This window comes from Meles meles, chromosome 18 (genome assembly GCF_922984935.1).
Source record: "Meles meles chromosome 18, mMelMel3.1 paternal haplotype, whole genome shotgun sequence".
In the NCBI taxonomy this organism is placed as follows: domain Eukaryota; kingdom Metazoa; phylum Chordata; class Mammalia; order Carnivora; family Mustelidae; genus Meles; species Meles meles.
The window spans coordinates 31,464,013-31,487,415 of record NC_060083.1 but is presented as its reverse complement, the minus strand read 5'-3'; the positions used below and the strand labels follow the sequence as shown (position 1 = coordinate 31,487,415).

General features: G+C 37.3%; 2 protein-coding genes across 3 annotated transcripts in view; both read left to right on the top strand.

Moving 5' to 3' along the window:
- The window catches only part of RAD51C (RAD51 paralog C), a 41,719-nt gene extending 30,908 nt beyond the window's left edge, over positions 1-10,811 (top strand). For both annotated transcript variants that reach the window (XM_045986179.1, XM_045986178.1), the window contains 2 exons: positions 7,856-7,916; positions 8,897-10,811. In XM_045986179.1, coding sequence (XP_045842135.1) covers positions 7,856-7,916; positions 8,897-9,013 — 178 coding nt within the window. In that variant the 3' untranslated portion in view covers positions 9,014-10,811. The remainder of the gene's footprint in view (positions 1-7,855; positions 7,917-8,896) is intronic.
- On the top strand, positions 4,312-5,443 carry LOC123929964 (pancreatic progenitor cell differentiation and proliferation factor-like). The gene has a single exon (XM_045986180.1). It carries the CDS (start codon positions 4,651-4,653, stop codon positions 4,972-4,974), a length of 324 nt encoding a protein of 107 aa, XP_045842136.1. The 5' UTR covers positions 4,312-4,650; the 3' UTR covers positions 4,975-5,443.
- Positions 10,812-23,403: the final 12,592 nt, after the last annotated feature.

Here is a 23,403-nt window from a genome sequence, read left to right as displayed (position 1 = left end):
TTTTTATGGTTGCTTAATATATTTCTTGTATGAAATTGTGTCTATTTTTGTTTTCTTTTGTATTTTGCTATTCTACTTTTGTTACCCAGTTACCTGCCTTTCACAAGTATTGTTCTTTAAAATAAAACTATGACAGCATGAAACCTTTGTATTTGTTTTTAAAGCTGCTGAGCAAGTGAACAAACCAGCTTTCATTTTCTTTAAAACAGGCAAATGAAAGCTGTGGAGTCTTTTATTCTACACTTCTAGAAATGTCAGATTTATGCCAGCCCCTCTGCTTTGAGATTAATTTGTATAACTGAAAGCAGTTGGTTTGGAAATGCTGTAATGAAAGGAGGAAATTGAGAAAGCATGTGGGCAAAGATGGAAAAAAGGGTTACTTAACTATATATCAGGTCTGGTCAGTGAAATTGTCTTAGTTTTTGCCTACATTTAATTTTGTTCTTCTCCAAACTGAAAAAAAAAAAAAAGCCCAACCAAATTAGGTTTTCCTTACTTTGAGCTCATAGCAGAATTTATTACACTTACATACATCTTTTGAAACCAATTCTTGTGGTTTATATCTCTTTTAAAAGTAACATTTCTGTGGGGCACCTAGGTGACTGGGTTGAGTGTCTGCCTTCAGCTTGGGGTCATGGACCCGGGGTCCTGGGATTAACCCCTGCATCGGGCGCTCCCTCTGTCTACTTCTCTGCCTGCTTGTGTGCACTCTCTCTCTCTGGCAAATAAATAAATAAAATCTTTTTTAAAAAATAACATTTCCAGAGAGCTCAGGTAACTTTTTTTTTTTTTTTTCGTAACACATAGTGCTTTACAATTGACTTCCATCCCCCAGTTCTGTAAATAAGTCATTGTATTCTGGATCACAAAAGGAATTCTTTCCTCAGCAACAAACCCTTTGGCAATAATTCTCTAGACGAGAGTCTTTTGAATATATTGCTTATACTTTCCCAGATTTAGGTTTTCCGTAAAGTGCATCCCACTGTATAAATGTTTTCAGGGATTCTCCTTGAACGAGTATATAGTAGTAGTCTTCTGCTCTTACTCTGCTATTAAATATTCACTAATAGAAATACACCTAAAATATAAAAATATGAGCAAACCAAGATGTTTCATCTTTTAATGCATTCATCAGAAAATGTTTGCCTTCTTTGTCAAATTCTAGAAGTTAGCATTGGCTAAGGTACCCATGAGATCAGAAAATTATGCTCATTTTTTAAGCATTAACCATCTTATGACTTTCAGCTTCTTACTCATCTTTTCCAAGAAACTGGAGAATGTGTTGAACATTGAATTAGATAGATTTTTTTTTTTTAAAGATTCTATTTCTTTTTTTGAGAGAAGATAGAGCACAAGTGGGGAGGAGAAGGAGAGGCAAGCTCCCTGTGAACATGGAGCCTGATGTGGGGCTCCATCCCAGGACCCCGGGATCATGACCTGAGCTGAAGGCAGACATGTAGTCGACACCCAAATGCCCTGAAATAGATGGATTTAGGGGGATCTCTGTTCCATAAGTTTTTTCTATATCCCAAACTACCATTTTAGGACTGCTTGGTTATGACAGGTATTTCACTGGACAGTTTCTATACAATATTTCATATAATCCCTTCAATAACTCTTTGAAGGATCTATACCTACATAGAAGGAGAAGACCAAGTCTGCCCGGAAAGATTAAGTGTAATTAATAGCTACCATTTATTGAAATTTTATTAACTGTCCTTTATTATGTTAAGCATTGTGTGTGTGTGTGTATTTCATTTTATTTTCCAAATAACTATGAAATAAGTAGTAATGTCCAAATTTGATACCTGACTCTATAATAGTCTGTTTCTTTACTATAATTGCTTTTTCTACAATGTAATTACAGTATTGTGTTGATTGCCAGCAAATCTGAAAGTATAGCTCTTATCTTCCTTTTTAGGTAAAATCCTTTTTCTCCAAACCGCCCCCCCCCCAAGCTGGGGATATATGATAAGTAATGTGCATACTTTATTATAATCAAAATAAGTTGATCTCATTTAATAGAATTAAATAGTTTTATTCTTCATTGTTTGAAACCAGTTATCTTAAAAAAAAAAAAGAAACCAGTTATCTTTAAGTCATTAGAGTTACATGAAATCTTGTACGTGTTCTAAAATTTAGTTTATCTTGAAAGGACAAAGATAGAAATTCACACTGGGGAAAAATAGTTATAAAAATGAAACTTCCGGGGCGCCTGGGTGGCTCAGTGGGTTAAGCCTCTGTCTTCGGCTCAGGTCATGATCTCAGGGTCCTGGGATCGAGCCCTGCATCGGGCTCTCTGCTCGGCAGGGAGCCTGCTTCCTCCTCTCTCTCTGCCTGCCTCTCTGCCTGTCTGTCTCTGTCTGTCAAATAAATAAATAAAATCTTAAAAAAAAAAATTTAAAAAAAAATGAAACTTCCAGGGGCACCTGGGTGGCTCAGTGGGTTAAGCTTCTGCCTTCAGCTCGGGTCATGATCTCAGGGTCCTGGGATCGAGTCCCACATCGGGCTCTCTGCTCAGCGGGGAGCCTGCTTCCTCCTCTCTCTCTGCCTGCCTCTCTGCTTACTCGTGATGTCTCTCTGTCAAATAAATAAATTAAAAAAACAAACAAACTTCCATTTTGAGCAGAAAACTAAAAACCTTGATTAGCCAAATTTATATTGAGAATTGAACCTTAGTGTCCTATATTATACTCCAGTCCCCATCTTTCACCAAAACACCCGATTTTTACCCTTTGACTAAGAATGAAATGACATTCCAGCAGTTATTCAAATAAGTACTTTTGTCTCTGTCCTGTATATTGTGCGGGTTTTCCTCCAGTTTGCATATTCATGATAATATGAGGCTGAGATTGTTCAGAATTATATCATTCTTTGCCAAGAAGATCTGGTGGTAGAGTGGAGTAATATATCAACACCCCCACATAGTGTTTCATATGTGTGCTCAGCTTTAGAGCACAAATTGTGCTTCTGTCTTATTTCTTCCTGACCCAAACTGTGTAGTTCAGCCATATGTTAAGCTTCATCTCAGCTGGGGCCATGAGCCAAGTGATTCTTTGGTTTAGTTTGTTGTTTAAAAAGATTTCTTGAGATGCAGATATGACATATAAAATTATTTTATTTTTACTTAGGAATTTGAGGAAATTTTTCAACCTGAATATTTAATGCCCACTTGACTTTAGGATTTTTAATAAACATGTAAAAGCTTAAAAGCTTATTTGCTTTTTTTTTTCAAGATTTTATTTATTTGACAGAGAGAGTAAGCACAAGTAGGGGGAGCAGCAGGCAGAGGGAGAGGGAGAAGCAGGCTCCCCGCTGAGTTAGGAGCCCAATGTGGGGCTCGATCCCAGGACCCTGGGATCATGAGCCAAGCTAAAGGCAGACGCCTAACAACTGAGCCACCCAGGTGCCCCAAAAGCTTATTTATATTTTAATAATTTTCTCAGAAAATTCAGATGTATTGGGTATCTTTTTGGATATATGGTGATATTACGAGGTGATTTAGATACTAATTTTTCAGAAGGTTAGCTAATTTTTGTTTTACTGAATCAAAGAGAGTGATGTTTTGTAATAAGGCAGGCTAAAATGAGCTATTCCTCTATTCTGTTTTATATATGTATATATTTTAACTTTTATTTATTTAAAAATATTTTTTAAGTAATCTCTGCTTGAAGTGGAGCTCCAACTTACAACTTGGAGATCAAGAGTCACATGTATTACCAACTGAGCCAGCCAAGCACCCCATTTTTTCTGTTATATTTTGTATTAAAGATAGAATTATCAACACTAAAGCATTGTAAAAATTTATAATCTCCATCCATAATACAACTATTCTTATATTACATATTACACAGCAGTTACTTCATTTTTGCCTACAATTGCAATTACAGAGTATATGACATTTTGGATTCTGCTGTTTTTGTTCAAAAGTATAAACCTAAAACATTAAACTAATGGACTGTGATCTCTGATTGCTTCTCTCCGTTTTTTTTTTTTTTTTAAGAGTTTATTTATTTATTTGACAGACAGAGATTACAACTAGGCAGAGAGGCAGATCAGGGGGCGGGGGAAGCAGGCTCCCTGCTGAGCAGAGAGCCCCAACGCGGGGCTCTATCCCAGGACCCTGGGATCATGACCTGAGCCAAAGGCAGAGGCTTTAACCCACTGAGCCACCCAGGCGCCCCTTCTCTTTTTTTATTTTGAAGATTTATTTATTCGAGAGAGAGAAAGTGAATGTGCACCAGGAGGGAAGGACAGAGGGAGAAGGAGAGGGAGAGAGTCTCAACCAGGGCTCAGCACTCAGTGGGGCTTGATCCCAGGACACTGATCATGACCTAAGCCAAAATCAAGAGTCAGATACTTAACCAATGGCACCACCCAGGCACCACTGATTGCTTCTCTTTTGAATTGTGTCTGAGCAGGGGGCAATTTCAAACTTTGAAGAGTAACATATCATGAACCAATGTGTCCTTCTGAATTGTCTTTGAAAACAAATCAGAAACTGCTCCCACCTCTGTCGTGGAGCAGTCTTCCGGGCTCCCTCTGCAAATGGACTCTGTGGCCTAGTATCCTGATCCCTGCACCCATGATCACCAGCTGAGGCCGGTGAGGAGTTACTGCCAAGGGTTCCACCAGCCCACAAGTGACTGCATGGCAGCCATCTCCTCCAGCAGCTCACTTGTGGCCACCTGTTACCAGTGTGTCCTGGGTTCCACTTCTGGTAACAGCTCCTGTGCAAGTACAGCCATCCCTCGCCACCCTGGTCTCGCCAAGGCTGACTCGGGTCATTGGTGGACAAGGTTCTTTTTTGGGAAGTCCACTCTCCCATTCATGGCTATAGTATTGGAGTCTCCAGAAGGCTCAGAATCTCCTCAGGCCTCCCGTAGCATGATCACCTGTGACTCGGCTATAGAAGCCTTGAGGAAGCAGCCTGGTGGCCAGCCGGGAAAAGCCAACACTGGGCCCCAATCCTGAGTAGCCATACCAGCCACCAGGCTCATTGAGAAGGTGCTAGGTTCATCAGAGCTCTTCTCTTCCCCTCCCATAGACTAGGCAGTCTACAGCAAACTGAAGCAGTGGGTTCTTTTATATCAAAACAGCAAAACATCAAAAGGGAAATTGAGAGAACCTTGCTGTTTACTGTCCAAGCCACACTCAAGCATTCCTTACACCCTGTAACCATGTGCCTTGAACCAAGTAGGAAACAAACTCCAAGCAGCCAGTAAAAATAAATCAACATTACATTGTAGGTAAGAAGGTGATTCTTTTAACTCTGAGAGTTTATGATTTTTCTCTAAGTTAGAATCTGCATTTTGTGCAGTTATATCATTGTTTTTTGTGGTAGGGAGAGGGACATGGTATTTTTTTTTTTTTTCATTTAAATTCAATTAGCCATATATAGTACATCATTAGTTTCAGATGTAGTGTTCAACAATCCTTCAGTTGCATATAACACCCAGTGCTCCTCACGTATGTCAGTTTTTAAAACTGGTAAATTGTGGGGTGCCTGGCTGGCTTAGTAGATCATGCAACTCTTGATCTTGGGGCTGTGAGTTCAAGCCCCAGGTTGGGTATAGAGCCTACTTTAAAACACTTTTTAGGGGCACCTGGGTGGCTCAGTGGGTTAAACCTCTGCCTTCGGCTCAGGTCATGATCTCAGGGTCCTGGGATCGAGCCCCGCATCGGGCTCTCTGCTCAGCAGGGAGTCCGCTTCCCTCTCTCTCTGCTGCCTCTCTGCCCACTTGTGCTCTCTATCTGTCAAATAAATAAAAAAATCTTAAAAAAAACCCACTTTTTAAAAAATTAAATTGCAGTAAATTATACATATAATAAAATGTTATGTTGTTTAAGTGTACATTTTAGTGACGTGAAGTACATTCACATTATTGTGCAGTCATCACCACCATCCATCTCCTGAACTTTTTCATTTTTCCCAACTGAAACTGTTTCCATTAAACAGTAACTGCTATTCTTCCCTCCCCCAGTCTCTGGCAACCATCATTCTACCTTATGTCTAGAAATTTGAGTACTCTAGGCACCTCATGTAAGTGGAGTGATGTATTATTTATCCTATTGTGCCTGGCCTTTTCTCACTTAACATAGTTTTCAGTGTTCACTGTGCATGGTGATAAGAACTTTCCTTTCCAAGACTAAATAATATCCCATTATATGTAAAAACTACATTTTGTTTATCCATCTGTCAGACACTTAGGTTGCTTCTGTCTTTTGGCTATTGTGAATAAGTTATATAAGTTTTTGTGTGTGTTTTTTAAAGATTTTATTTATTTATTTGACAGAGAGAAAGATCACAAGTAGGCAGAGAGGCAGGCAGAGAGAGAGGGGGAAGCAGGCTCCCGGCGGTGCAGAGAGTCCGATGTGGGGCTCGATCCCAGGACCCTGAGATCATGACCCGAGCCAAAGGCAGAGGCTTAACCCACTGAGCCACCCAGGCGTCCAAGTTATATCAGTTTTAAAGTAATTTTGAAAAGCACTTAAAAAAGCTTTTGCTTAGGTGGCACCTGAGTGAATCAGTCAGTTAAGCACCCAACTCATGGTTTCAGCTCAGGTGATGATCTCAGTCAGGGTTGTGGGATGGAGCCCCACGTTTGGCTCTGTGCTCAGTTCAGAGGTTGCTTGAGATTCTCTCCCTCTGCTTCTCCCCTTGCTCTCTCTCCCTCTCGCTCTCTCAAATAAGATATACAAATAAAAGGGGCGCCTGGGTGGCTCAGTGGATTAAGCCGCTGCCTTCGGCTCGGGTCATGATCTCAGGGTCCTGGGATCGAGCCCCGCATCGGGTTCTCTGCTCCGCAGGGAGCCTGCTTCCTCCACTCTCTGCCTGCCTCTCTGCCTACTTGTGATCTCTCTCTCTGTCAAATAAATAAATAAAATCTTTAAAAAAAAAAATCAAATAAGATATACAAATAAAAATCTTTTAAAAAAAAGTTTTTTGCATAGGCCACCTGGCTGGCTCAGTCTGTAGAGTATAAGCCTCTTGATCTTGGGATCATGAGTTTGTGCCCCACATTGGACATAGAGATTACTTAATTTAAAAAAATTTTAAAAAATAATTTAATAAAAATTTTGCTTATATTTGTTGCTTTTACAATATTTGAGCAAGCTTAATAAGAGCTTAGAATTTTATATTAACTACTTTTAGCTTTCAATTTTATATTACTTTGTAGAGAACATAATAAGATTCTACCTAAACAGACCTTGTTCTGTCATTATGATAATTCTCTGGATATAATCATTTTGAAAGAATCTGTCTTCCTTGCTTATTTGTATTAGTATGATACGACTATGTACTCCTCATTTATATCCCAAGAAATTGTCTAATACTTCTGTCATGACAAGTAACACAATTACTGCATAAAGTTGGAAAAACAAAGAAAAAAACCAATCTTTATCTTGTAGTAACAACTTAACTTTTTGATTGTAGTCTTCTAGTAATTTTTCTATATATGTTGATTTACATACTCATAAATGTGGGTTCACACAGCGTAACTTTTACTTAATATATTATTAACATTTTCTTATCTTGTGAAACATTTTTTTCCACATCTTCTGAAGCATCAGTAGTATTTTGTCATGTAGAAATTTATTTGAATTACTCATTGGACATTTAGGTTGCTTTAAAATTCCACTAATATAAACAACTCTTGTTATTATATGTAATAATTATATGCATACATAGAGCTATTGGTTAAAGGAATCATTTTGATATTTCTTTGCTTTCTGTGTCCTTAGGGAAGAAAGCAATAGAATTGTAGTGAAAAACTTTAAATGTAAATTATTATATCAGTCATCTGAACTAAGATCATGTGTTTGTGTATATTTATTCCTTTTCTCTAAGCAGGTTGGCAACATTGTACAAATCACCAAGCCAGAAGGAATCTACAGTACTGTTTGAAATCACAGTCAGTATTATTTGATTAGAGTGGGGTTTTGGTGTTGGTGGGCAGTAATTATCTGAAGAGAGCATTTACAAATTGCTTCTGTTAACTTCTGTAGGCAGCAAGCATATTTGAGGACAGCTTTTGATGCTTAGAACATTATCCTCAAAATAGTATATATACAGAATATTCCGGTGACAATTGGACTGAAATTTATTCTTAAGAACAGAGGAAATACTTACTTGTAGGCTAATGTGTTCCATGCCATATGTAATGTCAGGATATTAAAAATTTTTAAAGTGAAAGTTGTTAAAGATTTTCCAAGAAAAAAATACTAACATTACCCATTTTAGTCTGTAGATATTATAGATCTGTCATAGCTACCAAATATATCCTGCTTTAAAATGTTAATTTTCCTATAATTTAAAATCATAGAACACACTTTTTTGGCTGAAATATGCATATTTATCAGTAGTGTTGAGCCAGATACATTCTTGGCATCTCATTTTTTAAGGACAAAAACAGAAATAGAAAGAGATTCTGAAACTGAATTATCAACTCAGTCTTTGTACTGCTTAGGTGCATTTAAAGTATCCTAATTGGAAAACTAAATTTTGAGTATTTAATTGTGAAAATAAATGTGTAAAGCACCTAAGTAATTAGTACATGTTACTTCCATTTACTCTTCAATAGAGTCACTATAAAGTTTGTTAAGATTTTCTTTTGGAATGTATTTTTATAATGCACTCTTACTTCTGTGTGTGTATGTATAAACAATATATAAATAAATAAATACAGATATAAAATACTCTAGATCTAAAATACTCTAGTACAGCTTTGGCTTGGATACCAATTCAAGAGGTTTAACCCTGCATTCACAGTGCTTAATAACTTCTGTCTCAAGAATAAAGTAGCTCTTTTATCAATTACTTAAAAATATTTTGAAAATCAATTGTTATTTTAGATGTTCTTAAACCATACTTGTATATTTTTTCATCTTCCAGCCTCAGGGATTTAGAGATGCTGTTGCTGCTACTACATCTTCTTTGCAAACAGAAGGTTCAGTGAATTTCCGGAAACGGTCACGAGAATCGGAAGAAGAACAGGAATCCAAAAACTAGTCTTAAAGTATACATATGTGTTGATGCTGTGAGATGTAATAGATACAAGTAGTAGACTCTTTATTTTAAAATATAAACACACACTATGGCATATATGAATCAAGAGCATATGAAGTGAATGTGAAAAACACTAAATGAGTATGATTCTCTGAAATTTTCTAAAGCAGTTCTACAATTGTATTTTGCCCTGTTTTCATTTTTAGTAACAGCAGAGATGATACAGGTATTGTATTTTTGCAAGTGTGAAAACCTGATCTCATGCAGCCAATCTGAATACCATTCAGATTGTTTTTTCCTTTTTTCTTTGCTAGTTGCCTAGAAAATCCTAGGAAGAAAAGTTTTTTTGTTTTTTTTTTTTTTCACATTCCTATTGGGTTTTCCTCTTTAAGTGTAGATTTTTTTTTTTTTTTTAAGATTTTATTTATTTGACAGAGAGTGAGAGAGGGAACACAAGCAGGGGGTAGTGGGAGACGGAGAAGCAGGCCTGCTGTGGAGTAGGAATTTCTGGGCTCCATCTCAGGACCCTGGGATCTTGACCTGAGCCGAAGGCAGACACTTAACAACTGAGCCACCCAAGTGCCCCTAAATGTAGTTTTGATAATTCTTAAAAATGACCTGGTTTTGAGCCATCTCTTACTTGACATCATGGCCGCCCTCAGATCTTTGGTGAACCCAATACCATTAAAAAGAAAATCAAGAAGTTCATCCAGCACCAGGCAGACCGATATATCAAAATTAAGCACAATGGCGGAAACCCAGAGTCATTGACAATAGGGTGCACAGAAGATTTGAGGGCTAGATCTTGATGCCCAAAGCTCGTTATAGGAGCAACAAGAAAACAAAGCACATGCTGCCCAGTGGTTTCTCAAGTTCCTGGTCCACAGTGTCAAGGAGCTTGAAGTGCTGCTGATGTGCAGCAAATCTTACTGTGCGGAGATTGCTCACAGTATATCCTCCGAGAACCACAAAGCCACTGGAAAGAGCAATTCCGCTGGCCATCAGAGTTACCAGTCCCAATGCCAGGCTGCTCAGCCAAGAACAAGAATAGACAGTTTATGTGCATGTCATGTTTGTGTTAATAAAACAAAACTACAAAAAAAGAAAAAGGCTTGTTTTTAGTATTACAAAGAAAAGGCAACACCATGAATCAGCATATTATTGTATTCAGTTTTAATGGTAGGATACAAATTTTAGATGACCAATTGGATTTTAGTGACCCCAATCCTAATTTAGTGACCCTAATCCCCAAATTCCTAAGTCATTTGTTTATTTTTTATGTTACTTTATGTTAAGGGAAGGACTTGGAGCTGTTACCCTGTCTAGAAATTGTCTAGAATGTTCATCTTCCAGAATACTCAAGTTGATAAACTCACAATTATTTATTTCTACATTTTGGAAACATGGTGTGATCCATTCTAGAATTCTAGATGTATTGACATTTTCCTTTGAATAATCTTAACACTTGGAATAAATTAAAAATTTGGATTCTTGAGTAGTTTTAAAATCATCTAAAAATATTTTGGCACCTGATTCTTCTTAGTACTTCTCCATTCATTCACAAAATTTACTGTGGTTTCCAGTGGAGGAAAATTATTTAAATAATTCAATATTATATACTGTGACAACCATGTTCTCCAGATTTTAGTGATACTTGGTATTTCCTGTCCCAGACTGACCATTAAATTAAAATTTTAAAAATATAATTATTTTGGGGATGCCTGGGTGGCTCAGTCAGTTTAGCCACTGCCTTCGGCTCAGGTCATGATCCCAAGATCCTGGGATGGAGTCCCACATCGGGCTCCTTGCTCAGCGGGGAGCCTGCTTCTCTCTCGGCTTCTGCCTGCCACTCTGTCCACTTGTGCGCACGCTCTCTCTCTAACAAATAAATAAAATATTTTAAAAAATAATTAATTCTATAATCGATTACATATAGAATAACCATAGTTTGCCAGGACTTTTTTGAGAATGAAATTAGACACTGTTAACAGTTACACCAGGACAGTGGACATAAATCAGGACCATCCCAAACAAATCAGGTATTTGGTCATCCAATTATATAAGACTAATTTCAAATGACTACTTTAGTGAAGAATGACTGGTTGTAATTATTTTTGAGGTCTTTAAGGCATATATTTTTATTATCAATGCAGACATTATTTTAAAAATTACCCATCATTTTATAGTCTCTCTGCTCAGATCATAAAATCAAGAGAGTGAGGGGGTTATAAGTGATAAATATCAGTGTTACTAGGCTTCAGAACTATAGAAATCTCATAAAGCATCATAAAACTACTTTAAAGAACTATAGGACCCAGAATATAGACAAAGCCAAGTGTATTTCTTTTTGTTTGCAACTCTTTTTAGGTAAACTATATAAAATAGCCTTTCACGGCATCTGGTGGTTCAGTTGGTTAAGCATCCGCCTTTGGCTCAGGTCATGATCCCCGGTTCTCAGGATCAATCCGCCTGTGTCCAGCACTCTACTCAGCAGGGAGTCTACCTCTCCCTCTCTCTCTTGTCTCTCCCCTTCCTTCCTACTCTCTCTCAAATAACTAAATAAATAAAATCTTTAAAATAGCCTTTCACAGTTGTTGCTATTGCTAAAAAGATAATTATTTTCCTAGTTATACACTTAAATCTTAGTCTGCTTGGGCTGCAATAACAAAATACCATAAATTTAAGCAACAACATTTTCTCACAGTGTTAGAGACTGGAAGTCCCGGATCATTGTGCCAGCATAGTGTGGTTCCAGTGAAGCTTGTAGGCGGCCGCCTACTTATTTCATGCTCACAAGGCCTTTCCTTGGTGAATGTGCATGGAGAGAGATCTTTCTCTCATCTTTTTTTTTTTTTTTAATAAATTTTTTAAATAATTTTTAATTTATTTGACAGAGAGAGATCAGAAGTAGGCAGAGAGGCAGGCAGAGAGAGAGGAGGAAGAAAGGCTCCCTGCTGAGCAGAGAGCCCAATGTGGGACTCCATCTCAGGACCCTGAGATCATGACCTGAGCTGAAGAGTCCTAACCCACTGAGCCACCCAGGTGCCCCCTCTCCATCTTCTTAAAAAGCCACCAGTCCTGTCAGATTAGGACTTCATCTTTTTGACCTCATTTAACATTAATTACCTTCTAAAAGCCCTATCTCCAAATATAGTCACACTGAAATTTAGAGCTTCAACATGAATTTTGGGAAGAGAATTCAGTCTGTAGAAATTCAGGAAATTTGGGGGCACCTGGGTAGCTCAGTCAGTTAGGTGTCTGCATTCAGGGTCCTGGGATCAAGCCCCATGTCAGGCTCCCTGCTCATTGGGGAATCCGCTTCTCCCTCTGCTTCTCTCCCTTCTCATGCTCTCTCTCAGATAAATAAATAAAAATCTTGAAAAAAAAATTGTTACTTACTTTTTAAAGAGCCTAATATATATCCTCTTGTGCTCCTCATAATTTTTCTATGATCGTTTTTAATGGTTGTGCATAATTTTAAACTTCTTTTTGGAGTTTGTTATTACTATGTTTTTTAGTGTTATAAACAGTGCTTTTAATAAGCATACAAGTTCCTTTTTAAAAGAAATTGAAATGGAAATTGTATTAATTTTCCATTCTTTTGGTAAAAAAATAACCACAGATTTAGTGGCTTAAAAGAACACACATTTATTATCTTACGGTTCTGGAGTCTGAAATCAGTTTCACAGGGCTAAAATCAAGGTGTCAGCAAGCCTGCATTCCTTCTGTAGGGTGTAGGGAAAATCCATTTTCTTGCCTTTTCTAGCTTCTAGAAGCTGCCTGCATTCTTTGGCTCATAGCCCATCTTCAAAGACACAGTGTAGCATCTTCTAGTCTCTCTCTGTTTCCAGTCTGATTCAATTGCCTTTTTCGAAATCTGTCTCCTGCCTTCCTTTTATAACGACACTTGTAATTACACTTAGGGCTCAGTCAGATAATCCAGGATAATATCCCTATCTCAAGGCTGTTACTCACATCTGCAGAGTCCCTTTTGGCTTGTAAATTAACATTCACAAATTCCAGGATTAGGTTGTAAATGTTCGGGAGGACCCATTATTCAGCCCCTCAATTCATGTGGTAACATAATTCAAGACATAATGATCTTTTTGTGACAAATATACACATTAAAGTTCGCAAAGCACTGGGACAGACTTGTTGACATTTTTAACTGTATTCCCATTTATGAAAGTGAAAGGGAAAAAAGGGATACGAAAAGAAATGATAGTTCCTTAGCTTTTTGAAAGTCTTATTTTCAAGGACTGTTCTTTTTTTTTTTTTTTTTTAAGATTTTATGTATTTGACAGACAGAGATCACAAATAGGCAGAGAGGCCGTCAGAGAGGGAGAGGGGGAAGCAGGCTCCCTGCTGAGCCGAGAGCCCGATGTGGGGGCTCCATGGCTTGATACCAGAACCCTGAGATATGACCAGAGTCAAAGGCAGAGGCTTTAACCCACTGAGCCACCCAGTTGCCCCTGTTCTTTCTTAATTATAAAATATATGTAAGTATAAATTGTAAGTATAAATTTTCCCCCGAGTCTCTTCTGTTTCAACTCATGATACAACTTATGCTACAAGTAAATCAATTAAAATCTCACCTCCTGGTTAACCAATGATTGCATGCATCTTTCATTTTGTGTTTAGGCAATGTGGTAAATCCAAAAGATGTGTATTGGCTTTTACTGCTTTTCATGCCACTGCTCTGATCACTCTTTCTGGTAATTCCTTCATACACACAGATATTTTTGCACACACAAAAAACATTTATTTCCACAATATTTGTTATGTCAATTCCATGTTTTGCCATGTCCTGGCCATAGTTAGTACAACACAGGCCATTAATATTCTACTTTAAATATTACTCATTCTGGGAAGAATAAATACTAGCAATTCAGAATTGCTCTGCTCTGAGAAGCATTTTCCACGTTAATGCACTTGGAAAATAAGTTTGATTTCAAAAAAGTTAATAAAGGTATAAAATATAATAAGGTATAGAATTAAAAGCTTGGGGGCACCTGGGTGGCTCAGTGGGTTAAGCCTCTGCCTTCACCTCAGGTCATGATCTCAGGGTCCTGGGATCAAGCCCCACATTGGGCTCTCTGCTCAGTGGGATCCCCACCCCGCCGCCTGCCTCTCTGCCTACTTGTGATTTCTCTCTGTCAAATAAATGAATAAAATCTTTAAAAAAAAAAAAAAGAAAAGTTTGGACAACCTAATTAAGGATTTTTGTTTTATTTTCAGGATAGAAGCTTAACATTTCAATCCAGTGATTGCTAGAGGGAACCTTAGAGATAATCCCACCAGTATCTTTAATGTATAAATCTATAATTTTTCAAACAGGCAAGTAGTTTTTTTTAACTAATTCCTTACTGGTTTTACAAACAATTTATCCTTTTTTTTTTTTTTAAGATTTTATTTATTTATTAGAGCAAGAGAACACAAGCGGGAGAGTGGCAGAGGGAGAGGGAGAAGCAGGCTCTCCACTAAGAAGGCACACGTTTAACTGACTGAGCCACACAGGTGCCCCACAATTTATCCTTTTTTGAAGACCTTTTTTTCCCAGAGTATTATAACTTTATTTTGGATTTAGGGGGATATGTAACTTAAAGCATTCATATAGTGCCTTGTGATTTTCAAACACTTTTATATTATTTAATTTCATCCTTGTAGCAACTCTGTAAGGTAGATCGGATAGGATGGCATGTCTGTTTTCATTCTTTCTATCCATCCATCCATCCATCAAAAGTATAAGATACACACATTTAACAACTACTTGTTGAATGAATATTTCAAATAAGATTTAGAATAAATTCTGTTTTTCCAATGGTCTGATAAGAATACCACTTGTCATGCATAGGTTGATGTTCCTGAGCACTTTTTATTACTGTAAAACATATATAATTTAATAATGGTGTTGAAACTTTTGCTTGATTCTTTATTACTATTATTTTTTTAAGTAAACTCTATGCCCAATGTAAGGCTTGAACTCATGACCCTGAGACTGAATCATGTGCTCTACCAACTGAGCAAGCCAGGTGCCCTAAAGTATTTTTTTTACTTTTAAAAATTGTGATAATAAAAATACATTATATGTTTATAAAAAAATAAAAAATTAATAAAAAATTTTTAAAAAAGAAATAAAAATTGTGATAAAACAGATACAAAATTTACCATTTTAACCATTCTTAAATATATAATTCAGTGGCATTAACTACATGCACAGTGTTGTATAGTTATCACCACCTTTTTTAAAAAGATTTTATTTACTTGACAGCACTAATTGGAAGTGGCAGTTGGAGAGAGAGGGAGAAGGGAAGCAGGCTTCCCACTGAGCAGGGAGCCTGATGTGTGGGGTTCAATCTCAGGACCCTGGGATCATACCTGACCTGAAGGCAGATGCTTAACTAACTAAGCCACCCAGGCACCCCTATCACCACTATTTCTAAAACTTTTCATCACCCAAACAGAAACTCTGCATCCTTGAAGCATAATTTTCCATTCTGTGCACTGCCTCTTGCCCAATAAACTCCTGGTAATCTCTAATCTGTTTCTAAGAATGCACCTATTGTGTGTATTTTATGTAAGTGGAATCATGCAACATTTTTCCTTTTGTGCCTGGTTTAATTTACTTAACATGTTTTTCAAGGTTCACCCATGTTGTAGCATGTATAAGAACTTCATTTTTATGGCTGATCCATTACAAGTATATACTACATTTTGTTTATTCATTCATCTCTTGAACATTTGTTTTTTTTTTTTAAGATTGATTTATGAGAGAGAGAGAGAGAGAGCGTGCACGCCGCACATGAGGGGAGAGCCAGAGGGAAAGGGAGAGAAGGAGACTCCACTGAGCTTGGAGCATGCAGGTTTTGATCCTACGACCCAAAGATCATGACCTGAGCTGCAATCAAGAGTTGGATGCTCAACTGACTGAGCCATCCAGGTGCCCCTCATTTGGGTTGTTTCTAATAGTGTCTGGCTTACAAATTTATGCGAGTAACACTTTTTGTTTCCTGAAACTTTCATTGACTTTTATTGTTTATGAAATTTAGGACAGAAGATTTGTCATTGGACTATTTTCTAACTGTTCCTACTAGCTTAAATTTTAACCCTAATAAATTTACTTGCATTTCTTAGATTAGCTATTTTTATTTTCTAATTACTGTATTTTTTTGATAATGTTCCTACTAAAATGTTTACATCTAGTTTTCAGATTATAATGTGGCAGAAAAAACTAAGACTAGAAGACAGAAGACCTGCATTGTAATTTCAGCTAAGACATTAATAAGCCATGTTAATTTTGGCACCTTTATTTTATCATGCCTTTCTCTTATTTATAAAACAGTATGGGACTAAATGATTGCTAAATTCATTGTTGGAAAATTTATGGCTTCTACTTTTGTAAAGGCATTTTTTAAAAAGATTTAATTTATTTATTTGTCAGAGAGAAAGAGAAACAGAGCACAAACGGGGAGCGGCAGGCAGAGGGAGAAGCAGGCTCTCCGCTGAGCAAGGAGCCTGATGCAGGACTCAATCCCAGGACCCTGGGATCATGACCTGAGCTGAAGGTAGATGCTTAATTGATCGAGCCACTCAGGCATTCCTGTAAAGGCATTATTAAATATTCAGTTTAAGTGAGCAATACTAAAAAATATGGAAAAGAATGACATTTACACATTTTTTATTTTCAAAATCGATAATACTAGGGATTTTATTCCAATACATTACATTTCAGTTTTGAGACATAATGTTGAAATGTTCTATTGCTTTAAAAAAAAACATTGAGTTGTAGAAGAGAGGCTGGCTGTTCATAATATGTATTTTTAGTTAACGTCAGTGCCTAAATTTACTGTTACTGTTAAAAATTTACAGAACATTTTGCTCCCTCAGAACTGATTTTGGCATAAAACATGTTGACAAGATTTCGTGTATTTCAACCACATTATAATCCTTTGTCTGTTTCCAGATTTAGTTCATCATTGACATTGGCCTTTCTGTGCTTCAGCTATCCATTTGACTCTATCTATTTGGCTCTCATGTGTAGTAAGATGTGAGATTTTAAATATACCATTACTCTGATAATGATTTTATGTGTAGCCAGTTTTATGAGAATAAAAAGTTGGGTTCTCAGAAATATCTAAGAACTCATGGAAATAAGTCCTACCTACTTCAAAATTTAAAAATTAATGCAGATTAAAGACAAAAGCAAAGCAGCAAAGAGAATCTGTATTAAGAAGTCATATAAGCAAAAGCAAAGAGAAAGGCATAATTGCTTATGTAACTTTTGGTCTAATGATAAGAAGTTTTTTCTTCGAGAGAAAAAATGTTTTTCTGGTCTTTCTTTTTTATTTTTCAGTTAATTTTTAAAAAGTAATATTTGCACAAGATTTTAAATTCAGTGAAAAGTAATTCTTCTTTCTTCCTCTGTCCCTTAGTCACTCAGTTCATTTTTAGGAGGCAACCATGATTACTAGTTTTTTGTGTGACCTTCCACAGCTATTCCATGTGTCTAAAATACATTTTTTTCTTTATCACTCAAATTTATACCTTATTGTATTTATCAGTACATATAGAATTTTCTCAATGAAAAAATTGATGTGTGATATTCCCTTGTACAAATATACTATTGTTTAATCATTCTTTTATTGATGGATATTTAGGTTGATCAGATTTTTTATGAAGAGATAATGAATTGGTGAGAGTGCATTTAAAATTTTGTTAGATGTTACCCAGATTATCCTTCACAGAGACTATTAATTTTACATCCCTACCAATGACGTTTGAGAGTAATTGTTTCTCCACACCCTGACAACACAATATTTTCTCTTTTTTGTCAGTTTGATAGATTTATAGAAATGACATCTCATACTGTGATACTACATTTTCTTATCTTTTTGTGTTGTTTTGTAATTTTGTTGTTCTGGTAAGTGAGGTTGGACATCTTTTCTTTTACTTTCAAGTTACTCTTTTTTTAAGTAAGCTCTACACATAACATGGGGTTTGAATTCAAGATCCTGAGATCAAAAGTTGTGTGCTCTACCAACCAACCTAGCCAGGTATGCCCATTTATCCTATTTCTTTTTCTATGAAGTGGCTGTTCATATTTTTTTGTCCATTTTTCTATTGAGTTCTATTACTAATTTGTAAGAATTCTTAACATATTTTTTTTAAATTTTTTTTAATGATTTTATTTATTTATTTGACAGAGATCACAGGTAGGCAGAGAGGCAGCCAGAGAGAGAGGAAGGGAAGCAGGCTCCCCGCTGAGCAGAGAGCCAAATGCGGGGCTCCATCGCAGGACCGATCCCAGGACCCTGGAATCATGACCTGAGCGGAAAGCAGAGGCTTTAACCCACTGAGCCACCCAGGTGCCCCAAGAATTCTTAATATCTTAAGGAAGGCATTAGGCCTGTATTCCCTATATTTTTCCCAGTTTTTCTAACTTTTTGCCTTATAAAAGTATGATTTTTATATAGCCAATCTTTCACCATTATTTTGTTTCTGAGTGTTGTCTTCTATTTAGAACTTCCCACTCCATGATTATTAAATGCTCCCATTTTTTACTTACAGAATTTTCAAAAACTTTTATTTTATGTTTAAATCTTTCCATTTGGAATTTATGTGTATGTTAGCTGTGGCCTTGGATCTTGAATTTGACAGAGGATCTGTGGTTAAGGGGATATCTTAGAAGGCAGTTTTATGAAAAATGCAAGTTTATTCTAATGTCAGCCAAACTCTAAAGGCAAATTCTGTGGAAGACAATTATTAGAATATACTAGCAGTTTGGTTAATGCATTTTTCTTTGTGAATTGTCGGGTTTCTTTATTTATATTTATTCATTTATTTATGTATATATGTATGTATGTACAAACACTCTATACCCAGTGTGAGGCTCCAAATCACGAATCTGAAATAGAGACTCACATGAACTACTACAGAGTCAGCCATGTGCCCCTTAATTCATTCATTTGTTCATTTATTAAAAGATTTATTTATTTATTTGAGAGAGAGAGAATGGGGAGGGAGGGAGAAAGAGAGAGAAACAGACTCCTTGTTGAGCACAGAGTCTGATGTGGGGCTTGATCTCATGACACTGAGATCATGACCCAAGCCCAAAGCAGGAGTCAGGTGCTTGGGGCACCTGGGTGGCTCAGTGAGTTCAATGGCTGACTTTGGCTTATGTCATGATCCCAGAGTCCTGGGATCTAACCCCGCATTGGGCTCCCTGCTCAGCAGAGAGCCTGTTTCTCCTTCTCCCTATGCCTGGCACTCTGCCTCCTTGTGCTCTTTCTCTATCTCTCTGTTAAATAAATAAATAAAACTCTTTAAAAAAGAGAGATGCAGGGCACCTGGGTGGCTCAGTCATTAGGCATCTGCCTTCAGCTCAGGTCATGATCTCAGGGTCCTAAGATTGAGCCCCGCCTTGGCCTCTCTGCTCAGCGGGGAGCCTGCTTCTCCCTCTTCCACTACCCAGGGACCCCTGATTCACTTATTATTATTTTTTAAAGATTTTATTTATTTGACAGACAGAGATCACAAGCAGGCAGAGAGAGAGAGGGAGCAGGGTAGAAGCAGGCTCCCCACTGAGCAGAGAGCCCGATGCGGGACTCGATCCCAGGACCCTGGGATCATGACCTGAGCCGAAGGCAGCGGCTTAACCCACTGAGCCACCCAGGCGCCCCTCACTTATTATTTTTTTTAAAGATTATTTATTTGTTTATTTGACAGACAGATCACAAGTAGGCAGAGAGGCAGGCAGAGAGAGAGGAGGAAGCAGGCTCCCTGCTGAGCAGAGAGCCTGATGCGGGGGCTCGATCCCAGGACCCTGGGATAATGACCTGAGCCAAAGGCAGAGGCTTTAACCCACTGAGCCACCCAGGCGCCCCTGATTCACTTATTTTTAAAAGTATTTTTTTCATGGGTAAGATGGTTAGATTAAAAAATGGTAGATAAGGAATTATTTCAAATTGATGAAAAGGAGGATACTGATAAGTAAGTAATTCAGTCATGTTTTTTCTTCTCAGCTCCACATTGGTATAATCAACCATCAACCTGACATCTTCACTTACATGTGTAATAAATATTTCAAACTTACCCCCTCAAACACCCCCAGTTTCATTCAAACCAAATATTGAAGATACTTGATTTCTTTCATATCCTCAGTCCCACATCCTATACAGCAAGTCCTGTCACTTATACACAAAATATGTCTTAAATATAGTCATTTTCCTCACATGGATAACTGTAATAACCTCCCAACTTCCTCCCTACTTTTACTTACCTCCCCTATAATCTATTTCTATGGTAGCAGCCAAAGGGATCTTTTAGAAAGATAATGTATACCAGTTTATGTTACTTCACTAGTTAAAACTCTCCAGTGGCTTACTGTTGTACTTGGAATAAAAGCCAGACTCTTCACTGATGCTCTAAATGATATGACTTTTGCTTTCCTTTCCATGCTCATATGATACCATCCATTCCACTTTGGTTCCTATGCTTCAGTTACATGGAACTTTGTTCTTTGAGCATACACAAGTTCATTCTTGATTTAGAACCTTTATACCAGCTTTTCTGGGTTTCCATGTGGTTCACTCCTTGTCTTTCATCTTTAGTTCAGATTTTACCTCCCTGGCGAGGCCTTTCCTGACCGTCCTACACAATGTCGACCTCTCTTCTTTTGCTACTGTCACAATAATCTAATTTTATTCATTGCATTTACCACTATCTGAAGGCATTATTTATTAACCTATTATTGAACTCTCCCACTGGACTATAAGCCCCATGAAAGCAGGGATCTTTTTTTTTTTTTAGATTTTATTTATTTATTTGACGGAGAGAGAGATCACAAGCAGGCAGAGAGGCAGGCAGAGAGAGAAGGAAGCAGGCTCCCTGTGGAGCAGAGAGCCTGATGCGGGGCTCGATCCCAGGACCCTGAGATCATGACCTGAGCCGAAGGCAGCGGCTTAATCCACTGAGCCACCCAGGCGCCCCGAAAGCAGGGATCTTAATCACTAGGACGGTATCCCTGGACACAACTGGCTTTCAGATATTTAATGAAAATGGAAGTGCAACATTTATAAACTTGGTTATGCTTTCAAGGCAGCGTTGAGTTGCTTAATTTAGGTAAAGAATACTATGGAGGAAGAAGCACTTTATGAATTTACTAAAAACTGGACCTCTCATCATTTCCCTCGGGTAACCACCAGTTTGTTCTCCACTTCTCTTAATTTTAGAATCTTTTTCAAAGGTCTACTCTCATAACGACGTCATATTTAGTCAGTTGCCAAATTATTACTTCTATAAGAGATATACTTAGTGTCAGTGAGTTTTACTCCAAGAACTTGGAATTTAGAGAAATAGATTTGCTCTCAGAATCAAACTATGAAATCTTGAAGAGTCTTACAAATTGTAGCTAACATTTATTGTATGATTGCCGTATGCCGGGGACTGTGCTAAGTCCTCTACACGTATTATTTTAAAATAACCCATTTAATAACTTTAACTTTGTTAGGGGTAAGTATTTTTATCCTCAGATAAGTTTCATCTATTAGTATTCTTCAGTTTTAAGTAATGGAAACTTACTGGCAATTTAAACCAAAAAGAACTTATTGTAAAGACATTAAAAAAAAAAGCGCAGAAATGGTAGGAAGGCAAAAGAAATCAGCTTGGAAATGCATGATCTGGTTAATTCCAGAGTGTCAGACAGCAAGGACCATGAGAATGGTAGGAGTCCACTGAGATGAATGAACTATCGCCCTTCTTCTATCCTTATTTCTTGCTCAATGTTTAAAGTCTGGGGAGAGAGTATTCTGTTGACCTAACTTAGATCAGTGTCTGACCCCAGAATGTGATAAAATCTGAGAGAACTGAGTAGAATTATCTTTGGCTTGTGTAAGAGGAGGCCAGAAATCCTCTCCAAACTACATGAAACAGAGGAGAGCTAACTCCCTCAACGAGATTGGATGCTGCTAGGAAAATGGTATAACTGCTGGGTAACCAAAAACAAGGAATATACATTGTAAATTATAACTTGATCAAGATCATACCATTAGGAAACAGCCTACCAGAAATTCAAAAGAAGTCTTAACTCCAGAGTCCATGCTCTTAATTATATTAATGAAGTGGTTCTCAATTTGGGATCATTTTATCTCCCAGGAGACATTTGGCAGTGTAGATATACTCTGGTCATCACAACTGTAGGGATAATGTGCCATTGGCATTTGGTGAATAGAAGTCAAAGTATGCTCCTAAACATCCTAAAATATCCATTACAGCCCTCCAACAAAGATTTATTTGGCCCAAAACATCAAAAATGCGGTTGGAAACTCTAACCTGAAAAAATATGGCATGGGGCCATATTCTTAAAATGTGTCAATCAAAAGAAGCCTTGGTAAACACTATGTATGGTAGAAAACAGAGGGTCAAAATGGAGCAAGCTTCCATGTAACTACTCAAGTTCTGTCCAAAGGTTGAGGGTCCTTCTTAAATTGGCCTTGACACCTGATCCTTACTTTAGAAATGATTGCATCAGACTATGTCAGTCTGATGCTATTAAATATCTGAATCATAGTGAGCTCTTATCTGATTCCATGCACATAAGTGATCAACTGGTTAATAAATTGGATCCTAGTTACTTTAGTTTCAGCTAGATCAATGTAAATGTCTGGTCTCGATGGAGGTTAATAGTTCTCATTGTAAATCTGTATGTTGTGATTTTTATACATCAGTTTCTTTTGAGATTTTTTAGTTAACATCCATCTGTGTAATTAAGGTTGGAACACTCATACTTCTGAACCTCCAAGTTCAAGTTGCTATACTTTGTCATAAATTCATGCAGGTGATTATCACTATGGTAGTCTCTGAATATTCTTTGATACTCTTCTCATCTGGAAGTGGGATGTATTTTGTTCCCTTCTCTTAAATCTGAATGAGCCTATTACTGCTTTGATGAATAGTGTACCACAGAAGTGATGTTATTGACTTATGACACCATTTATAAAAGGCTATGCCTCTTCTGTCATATGTACTGGAATACTCATTCTTGGAATCCTGAGCCACCATGTAAGAAGTCTAACTACTCTAAGGCCATCATGTTGGAGATGTTATATGTAGGCATTAAAATTGATAGGCCAACTGACCCCCCAGTTAATAAGCAGCTTCAGCTCTCAGTTTGGCAACACAGTCAAATTAGCATCTTGAGAACAATGTACATGTAATTTTTCACTCAATGTTTTTCAATATAGATGAAAAAGGTATAATCCAAGTGAGTCCTCCTCTTGGACATCTAATCCATTTGAACCTTCAGATGACTTTGTACCCAACCAACTGCTATCGACTGCAACTTCATGAGACCTACAAATGAAAACCACCTAACTGAGCCCAGTCAACTAACAGAG

Coding starts and splice junctions, on each gene's coding strand:
- LOC123929964 (XM_045986180.1), top strand. CDS start 4,651: ATGGCAGCCATCTCCTCCAGCAGCTCACTTGTGGCCACCTGTTACCAG.